Source organism: Euprymna scolopes, chromosome 10, assembly GCF_053919585.1.
Source record: "Euprymna scolopes isolate OS-2025 chromosome 10, ASM5391958v1, whole genome shotgun sequence".
Taxonomy (NCBI): domain Eukaryota; kingdom Metazoa; phylum Mollusca; class Cephalopoda; order Sepiida; family Sepiolidae; genus Euprymna; species Euprymna scolopes.
In genome coordinates, this window is record NC_136491.1 from 81,328,414 (window position 1) to 81,338,574 (window position 10,161).

At 34.0% G+C, this 10,161-nt stretch overlaps 1 protein-coding gene across 1 annotated transcript; it reads left to right on the forward strand.

Moving 5' to 3' along the window:
* The first annotated feature begins 9,606 nt into the window (after positions 1 to 9,606).
* On the forward strand, positions 9,607 to 9,960 carry LOC145286505 (protein CFDP2-like). The gene has a single exon (XM_080135405.1). The coding sequence runs from the start codon at positions 9,607 to 9,609 to the stop codon at positions 9,958 to 9,960; it is 354 nt and encodes a 117-aa protein (XP_079991531.1).
* Positions 9,961 to 10,161: the final 201 nt, after the last annotated feature.

Genomic DNA, 10,161 nt, shown 5'->3' on the forward strand with positions numbered 1-10,161 from the left:
ACTAATAGGCATGATCCGAGGGCGCTGGCGGAGTATACAAAAACTACTACAGTCTGTTATTAAATCTCTGTGTGTGTATGAGAGTATCTTTTACAAATTTCACACAAAGATAATATATATGTCTGGCAGTGTTCTTAGATATGTTTTGTACAGAAATTTATCCGATAAGTATCGCAAATCGAAAAAATGCTATCTTAAAAATAGCCTTTTCTCTCTTATAGATAAAAAAGAACTTTTACAGAGAAATAGTTTACGTTACACCAGCCATGGGAAATAATAAAATCTCAGACAAATTATTTCTTTTGAAAAAGAAAAACGGATTCATTGTCATCTGAAGACATACATTAGTATTCGATCATTCAACTAAAGATCGAATGATACCCTGTTGGACCTCATAATTTTATTTTCATTCTTTCTAAATAATGAGTTCAATTTTAGATAAAAGAGGAAGCACCGTTTAAAAAGTGTAGTATTGGGAATCCCAGATTAAATGCTATATAGGTAGTTTTAGAAATAGAAAGATATAAGCATGTTTTGATTTCCCATCAGCGAGTTCGCAGAGTCAGAAGGTTAGATTTGACAGACATCAAACTCAAGTCACCCTAAACAACCTAGATAGAATGTACCGGAAATGGGGGGGGGTGACGCGGGATTGTGGTCGAGGCCTTCCGGTTGACAACCACAGGGCCGAGAGTGATTTTAGGCAGCAGATGAAGCGGACAGAAATTTTGGTCCCTGCCCGACAACCAGGGTCCGAGATGATAGGCTTGCCTTGAATAAAAGATTGAATAGAGAATAATAAATAAACGTTTTAATAATAATAGAGAATAATAAATAAACGTTTTAATAATAATAGAGGATAATAAATAAACGTTTTAATAATAATAGAGAATAATAAATAAACGTTTTAATAATAATAGAGAATAATAAATAAACGTTTTAATAATAATAGAGAATAATAAATAAACGTTTTAATAATAATAGAGAATAATAAATAAACGTTTTAATAATAATAGAGGATAATAAATAAACGTTTTAATAATAATAGAGAATAATAAATAAACGTTTTAATAATAATAGAGAATAATAAATAAACGTTTTAATGATAATAGAGAATAATAAATAAACGTTTTAATAATAATAGAGAATAATAAATAAACGTTTTAATAATAATAGAGGATAATAAATAAACGTTTTAATAATAATAGGAGGACTTCAATAGAACATTCTAATATCTATGTGTATCATATAGATATCAAATGGTAGTGAAAAGTGAAATTGTCTGTGTGTCTGTCGGTGTGTGTACATTTCCCTATCAAATAACTCTGTCAATTTTAGGTCTACACACTCGAGATTTGACATAAGAGGTATTGAGATGTGGAAAAAATTTTAATCGGTTTCGGCCAGAAATTTGGCTATCAAAGGGTCAAAGTTCAACGATTTAACCTTTGGAAACACTACCAAACTTCTGTGCCAATTTTTGGTCCAAACACTTTAAATTTTAGATGTAGGTTCCTTGGAGCTGGATTAAAATGTTTAATTTTATTTGAGCCTAAGACAATAAATGTAAAGGGGTCAAAGTTTAAAAAAGCGTGACCTCTCAGCGAATCTTTGGTCTAAACATTTGAATTTTGACATAAAGTGTAATCGACATAGGGCAAACTTTCGGTTTTTCGCTAAAAATTTGTCTACCAAGGGGTCGAAGTTCAAAATTTACCATTTGGTGTATCTAGCAAACTATTCAGCAAATTTTGGGTCTAAACATTTGAAATTTTACATAAAGGGTATTCAGACATGCAGCGAACTTTTTAATAAATTTTGGGCGACAATTTAATAACCAAGAGGTCAAAATTGACAGAGTTGACCTTTGCAGACTTTAAAAAACTCCACCGTAAATTTTTGGTCTAAATAGTGGAAATTTTAGATATAGGTTACCTTATATATATATATATATATATATATATATATATATATATATATATATGTGTGTGTGTGTGTGTGTGTGTGTGTGTGTGTGTGTGTGTGTGTGTGTGTGTGAGTATATGTGTGTGTTTGTGTGTGTGTGCACATAAAGTTATGAACAGTTGATAGGGCCCGAGCAAAGCTGGGCTGAACTGCTAGTGTATATATATTTGAAAATTTTGGAGGCTACAAAATTTAATTATGCTAAATATAGACCAATTAACATGATGATGACAAAAATAAAAAATGAAAATAAAGGTTAGCAAACCAGGTTTCGTTCCTCGCTCAACAGACCTAAATCGAGGAAAATTATGATTAAAAAATAGTCATGAATATAGCGGGGGGGGGTAAATAAAAAAAAAGAAATAGTGAAAAAATTGCATCGAAATCAACTTAAGTCCTAAGAGATTTTCTTTTTGCTTACAAAGAGAAGGTCAACAAGGACATAATAAAAATAGTTTCTAGAATTTTTACATGAAAGAGTGAGTGCAACTTATTCAAGATCGTAAACATATCAGCACTGAAATTCGTGGCACACGCATGGTTATTTATATATTTTAATATATACTTCTATCTATCTATCTATCTATCTACTATTATATAAAAGTCACTTTGTGTGTGTGAGTTCCTTCCTCATAGGTTCCGAAACGGTTGAGTTTATCTTTTACAAATTTCACACAAAGCTCATTTATATGTCTGGCAATGTTCTTAGGTAGGTTGTGTACAGAAATTCATACAATAAGTATCAAAAATCGAAGAAATCCTATCCTTAAAATAGTTTTTCTCTCTTATAGAAAAAAAAGAGGAATTCATACATGTTTTACGTTACACCGGCCAAGAGAAATAATAAAATCTCAACGAATTATTTCTTCTTTAAAAAAAAAACAGATTTATTGTCATTTGAAGATATAGTTAAGTGGTAGTGCATTTCGAATGATGCCCTTTTCAAGCTCGGTTATACCTCAACATTTTATTTTAATATTTTATTATGAATTAGTTTACGATAAATGAAGAGGTGCCATTTAAAATCGCCGTAAATGAGTTCTTCTGCATATTTTAAAACTAAACATTAATCAGAAATGACTTTTCCAAGGCATTCATCGTAAAGCTCAAATATCAGCTGACGTGATATTGTAAACCAAAGAAGACGGAATTTGATGAACGATATTATCATTATTTATTTATTTAATTAATTGTGAATTAGTTCGCCGGGCGAATACTGCTCGTAATATATAATAATCAATCGAGGATTTATTCTATGATAATACATATGCAAACTGCATAAATTACAATAGCATATTTAAGCGTATTTTACGCCGGGCGACCAGATAGTTAAAATTCCCGTTAGTGCACTTTTAAATACGGAATCCAAAATGCTGTCTCAGTTAAATTTTGGACGGGAAAAATGGATTCTGAAAAGGGTAGAAAGCGCAAAATCTTCCGCAAATTATCATTCGAAATTTATTTTTCACGTGTTTTATAAAATAAATGACGTCATTTGGAGGTTTTATTTTCCATGTTCTTCTTCTTTTCGGCAGGTTTCTTCAGAAAATATGGTGTCATTTTAACTTATTTCCTTCTTTTTTGTTTTTGTTTGTTTAGCATATGTTCTCCAATAATGGCGTCATTTTAATAGTTTTTCTTTTGAAACAATAGAAGCATTGTCAAACTTGTAAAGTGTAAAGTCACAAATATCTGTTTGGAAGATGTTTTGTCTCATTCCTTTGCAGTTTATTTTTGTTGTTGCTGTTGTTGTTGTTGTTGTTGTTGTTGTTGTTGTTGTTGTTACTGTTGAAATATGTGCTGTAACATCGAATGTTCGAAAGTTGGTTGGGGAAAAATGTGCACATGGGTTTAATGCATCTGCATATTTAATGTGTGCAATTTAATTTAAATGTTTTTGTTGTCATTAAGTTGTAAAGTACTAAAGCCAGTTGTTGACAAAAAGGCTGAGTGATTTTTTTTTTTTTTGTCGGAGGTCACCATTAAACAGAAAAGAATCTTGGCATAAAAGACCATTCTTGTGATGTCAAAAAGCAATAAATACAAAAACTTTTTATACTTTTGAAAAATTTATTGATAATATTGGTATATTGATTGGAATACACAAACGTTCGCAAGAAGAACAAGAAAAAAATGGTATGCGATCTATGTTAGTGAATCAGCACGCGAGAAATACTACCAATTAGAATTGTGCTTTCTCGTTTACTACCTAACGACGTTGAAACACAGGTTCTCGTTAGACACCTCAAGTTAAGCCATGTTGAACCTCGGTGACAATTTCGGAATACTAGACACTTTATGTAATTATATAAGAGGCTATGTAAAGTACTTTAGTAAGATAAAAGCTCCTGTATTGCACAGTTCTATGCCAACCTTAGGCAAGGTGTAGCATCTGTTAGTATTTTTCTGATATTCTGAAGGTTTAACATACAGGGTGTAGAAGAAGTGTTAGGTAATAGCAGCGTAAAGTGTTCTCTATCTATCTATCTATCCATCCATCTATTTGGTGATAAGTGGACAACAGCCAGTTATCTTGCTAAATGAGTTTATGTTAAGAAGTATTATTTAGGGGAATAAAATTGATCACTGGAATGTAAAAACAAGTTTTAGCTAAAATATTGACAATAAATTAGCTTAGCTAAATATAAACAAAATATAAGGTAGACTAACATTGAGCAGTTGAGTACGTGACCAGAGATCACACATTAGTGAAACGTGTCGTTGAATCACTTACATTACTGGAACTCATAAATAAAACGTGTCCTTTTCAGAATAACGTTATCGGAACTCACAGGTTAAAAAAGTAAGAGTTGCTAGTCTAGGAATTGTTGGAAAACTGGACTGACGTGCATTAGTACACGTTACGAAGCCGAGAAGCGAGGCTTGACGAAGGAAAGAATGTAGATACGTGAAACAGATTCCAGTGAAACTCTGAGACAAATCTGAAATAAATTTATATGTATAAAATATAAATTTTTGTCCTGCGGTTCAGATTCAGCATGTAAAGAAAAGTTCCAGGTATTTCTCATTGTTCTATTGCGTTCGTATGATGTACATTACACAGCAGCCCAGCGGTTGAAAAACGAGGACCTCCAGACAGAAAGGTATGAAGCTTCTCTTATATTCCCACAGTTATGTAATATAAACACTTTTTATACCTCGCTAGCCAACAGAAGTAACGAAGTCGTAATGAAGGCCATACATCTAGGAAAAGGTGTTCTAAAAGAAAACGGACATAGGCATCTCGTTGGCCTCATAAGGCAATCTTTTAGTGATTAAGTAACACACAAATCATTCGCTTCCATGGTTTATCATGACAACACAGAAATAGGAATGTTCTGAGAATTGTCAGGAGAATGTTCATGTCAGTGCGTAGTCTGGTTTATCCGGAGACAGTGAAACATGATAAATGAAATCTCAGTTGAAACACGCATGCATATATGTAGCCAATAATCTTTATAAAAATGTATATATATTTTTTCTCACTTGTATCACAAAATCGTTTGGCGAATAAATAAAGATGCCGGTTATACAATCTAAGGTTGGAATCAAGTAGCATACATAACATAAAGAATTGAATGAGATAGGTGGAAATATATAATAGAAGAATACCCGGCGTCGCCGGGGATAAAATTCGATTGACGGAAATATATACTAGCAGAATACCCGGCATTGCCCGGGATTGAATGACATTGCGGGAAATATATACGAGCAGAATACCAGACGTCGCCCGGGATTGAATGAGATAGGTTGAAATAAATACTAGCAGAACAACTAACGTCACCCTTGATTGAATCAGGTTGATGAAAATATATACTAGCAGAATACCCGGGGTCGACTGGGATTGTATGAGATAGGTGGAAATATATACTAGCAGAACACCAGTCGTCACCCAGGATTGAATAAGATTGATGGAAATATATACATGCAGAATACCCGGCATCGCCTGGGATTGAATGAGATAGGTGGAAATATATACCAGCAGAAGACTCGGCGTCGCCCGGGTAATATGTGTTGTACTTTACCCGTCCTCGCGAAGGTAAAATTATTTTATATACGTGTTGTAAATTACCTATCCTATAGATGGTACAATTATTTCATACATGTGTAATACCCGTCCTAGGATAGATAAAACATTATTTTCCTCGAAATAGCAATGATAGATAAACATGAAAACCTCCTCTATCCTAAGAATAACAAATATGTTCATATTCCATTTCAATTTTCTTATTGTTTAAATTGTCCCGAGCAACGCCGGGTAGCCCTGCTAGTCTATAATATAAATCTCACCTGTCTGTTTAAATGTACGTATGTATGTGTGTATGTATGTTTGTCTCGTAAAAACTTTCTACAGAGGCGACGGAGTTTCACAAGATCAGTATCGTTTTGAAGCTCGACCCTTTGGACGACAAATATCGAAAAATTGGCCAAAAAAAATAATTTCTTTCACTCTCCACTGGGCACTTTTCTACAAGGAGAGGTTGCTTTTTTCGGCGATATTTTCGAAACTAATCCCCTCTTTTCGATTGACTAGCCTTAATTTAAACCTTCGCCACTCCCGGTTTGGCGATAGACACAACGGCAAAGACGTCACGTTTTTTTTTTCACGTTTTTTTCTTTACCTCTTGATATGGGTTCGAGCCTGCCTGCCTACTATCACTATTTTTTTTTTTTTTTGCTAAACACACATCTTCCCTAAACCTGAGCTGCGCCGGGAACCCAGGCTTGTATGTATATATACAATTTATTGTTGGCGTTTTTTTTTCACAGATATTAACAGCTTTTATTTATATTTTATTTTTGCTACTACCGTAGGTTAATCATTTATATATATATATATATATATATATATATATATATATATATATATATATATATATATATTAGTCCTAGCGCGAAAGAGCAGAACACAAAATGTTTTAAATAATAATAATAATAATAATAATAATAATAATAATAATAATAATAACAACAACAACAAAGTCTTTCGCTGGCGAGGACTACTATTCACCGTAACCAGTTATACAGTCTTTTTGAAATTTCCATCTATATATTTCTCGTTCTGTACTGAATATTTGTTAATGAAATATGTTCCCTATTAAATTTTAAAGATATGTTCCTTATTAAATGTTAAAGATTTTCTATTCTGAATGAAGTTTTACAAAATTTAATCTTAAAAAGTTATTTAAAAGTTTTTGTTAAAAAAAATCAGATTTTCACATTATTCAAACCTGTATTACAAAGGGGGGGTTGCAAATTGAGTTGTAATGTGAGGAGAAATACAAACAGAAACAGAGAGAATATTCAGACATGTAATAATACAAAGAGGGTGTTGCAAAAATGAGTTGTGGTGTGAGGAGAAATACAAACTGAAATAGATAGAAGGGAAGTTTTAAAATATAATCTTAAAAAGATAAGATACAAGTGAGAAGCATTTCATCCAAGCTATGAAAATCGGTAAACAAAATGTTTTACTATAGGCTTTAAAAATAAAGGTACAAGATTCAATTTGAAATTTATTTATCTTCAAAGTGCATTTAAATTTTTATACCTTACTTTGTAAAATTTATAAAAGTACACTTTGAAGATAAATGAATTTCAAATTGAATCTTATACCTTTATTTTTAACGCCTATAGTAAAAACATTTTGTTTAACAATTTTCATGCCTGGGATGAAATGCTTTTCTAACTTACATATATATATATATATATATATATATATATATATATATATATAGTCATCCACATACAGTACTGTTTCGCTGTTTCACAGCTCATCAGTGCGACAACATCAACAAAATGACATAAAAATGATTTTATCATTTTCCTGACACTTAAAGTTTTCAAAATTTTCAAATTTGTATTCAAAATAGGGATCTTTAAATAGTGTGAAACTATTTTCTTATTTCATATATATATATATATATATATATATATATATATATATATATATATATATGCATATATATGTGTGTGTGTGCTTCTTGTAGAGAAATTCGTATTCGTTAATAGCGAACAATTTTTTCCTACCATATTTATTATGAATTTTCATGATAAAACATCTGCATCTAATATGTTCCATGCAATATGCATGTAATCTTTATAATATGTTGAACCTGTTCATAGGTGTATTTCGCCGGGAGCATGCATCAGTATATAAGAAATTTATTAAACTCGTATGAGCTTATCCGTTGTAAATATAATTAAGCATCCGGATTATTATAAGATTTTTTTTCATTTTTAATTACGAAATTAATATATTCGTTAATGAAATTAATATAAGAGTTTGCAAACACATATATTATACTATTCCCCCACTCCCCAGTTCTCCCCCCTCTCCCTCTCTCTCTCTCTCTCTCTCTCTCTCTCTCTCTCTCTCTCTCTCTGTTTGTGTTTCGGCAACAAAATTGTAAACTAAGTCTAATAATACTTCTCACGGGTAAAATTGTGTGAGAAATCTTATCGATATATTAGTTTTGGTATCTAAGGTATTACAAAGAAATCGTATGGCCGGTGTTCACAGTGACTTGGCGTATTATTGTATGCAGTGACACGCATAAGTATGGATACATGTTAATATATGTTATACTTTGTATTTTTATTCGCCATTTTGCATGATATTTGATATATATTTCCTTGGGGTATACGAAGCTCTAATAGCGGTAGCGCCTTTCGATTCCTAGCTGCTGCGTCCAACAGGGCGGAAATGGGTAATTGGTCCTCACTTATCTCCTAAATCTCTCACATATTAGTTCCAAGAGCTATACCCTGGGTACTGGTCTCACTTGTGAGGGGACGATGCTGGTGCAGCACGGTTAGGCGGAGTGTTCACCAGACTGGACTAACGGCCAGGACTGAACTCTGTTTAGAGTAACTTCCATGCATCCATGACCAGGGCGAACCACCGAGGAGGACTTCGGCCGTCGACCTCGGAGTCGAGCCCCATAGGCGGTTGGCTGACATACTCGTCTCCTTCCGGCAGCTTCTGCGCAAACTAGCTTCACTTTAAACAAACTCCTAGCGTATGCCATCATCATCCCTCCTCACTTCCTTCAAGTCCTGTGGCTTTTGGCAAGCGACAAAGCAATAGGTGTAAACACACTGGAAGTCGTAGCTGCAAATCTTAACACAGATGGCTCAGGCCATAGGATCGCTCTCCACTAACGAGAGAAGAAATGGAGTTCGGCATCCATTTGAGTGTCTGAGCAGCCCTATTTAGGAGAGCATTGCTCATCCCCGTGGCATGGGAAACGGGCTAGAAAAGGTGCCCCAAATATTGCCCGCTCCACTATATCCTGGCTGGCTTACCGTAGTTAACGGGAACCCTAAAAATGCGGTCGAAATAAAGAAAAAATACCTATCAAAATTGCGACATGGAATGTTCGTACACTCTTAGACAGATCACAAAGACACACTGCACTTATTGCAGGCGAATTCGCCGGGTACAATATTAGCATTGTTGCTCTAAGTGAAACAAAACTGGCAGGTAATGGTGAAATTAATGAAAGTTGTCAGGGGTACCCTTTCTTTTGGAATGGTAGAGGACCTGAGGAGAGGCGTTAGGCAGGAGTTGGATTTGCGGTGAAAAATGCGCTTGTGAGTAAACTGACTGGACCTCTAAAAGAAGTGAATGACCGTCTAATGACACTGAGACTCCCTTTCTCCAATGGAAAGAAGTTTGCTACTCTTGTCCGTGCATACGCTCCTATGGTGACAACCCCTGGTGACATCAAAGACAAGTTCAATGAAAGCCCGAATAACGTCATAGCTGCAACACCAAATCTAGACAAACTCATCGTACTTGGTAATTTTAATGCAAGAGTAGGCTGTGACAGTGCTGCCTGGGAAGGTGTGATAGGAAACCATGGTACTGGAAAATGTAATAGCAATAGTCTTTTTCTCCTTCAAACCTACTCTGAGCATAAGCTGCTGATAACAAACACTGTGTTTCATCTCCATGTTCGCAAAAGGACATCATGGATGCACCCTCGCTAAAAGCACTGACATCTAATTGATTATATCATCATCAGGAAATGGGGCAGGGGGGATATACGTATCACTAAGGCCGTGTGTGGAGCGGAGTGCTGGACAAACCACCGTCTCATAGTGCCTAAACTCAATCTGTATATCCAATAAAAGAGAGAACCTGAAAGAAGAGAGCTCCAATACAATTTAATTTCAACAAGTTGAATATAA

Excerpts from the sequence above, each read along its gene's own strand:
- LOC145286505 (XM_080135405.1), top strand. The coding sequence starts at position 9,607 with ATGACACTGAGACTCCCTTTCTCCAATGGAAAGAAGTTTGCTACTCTT.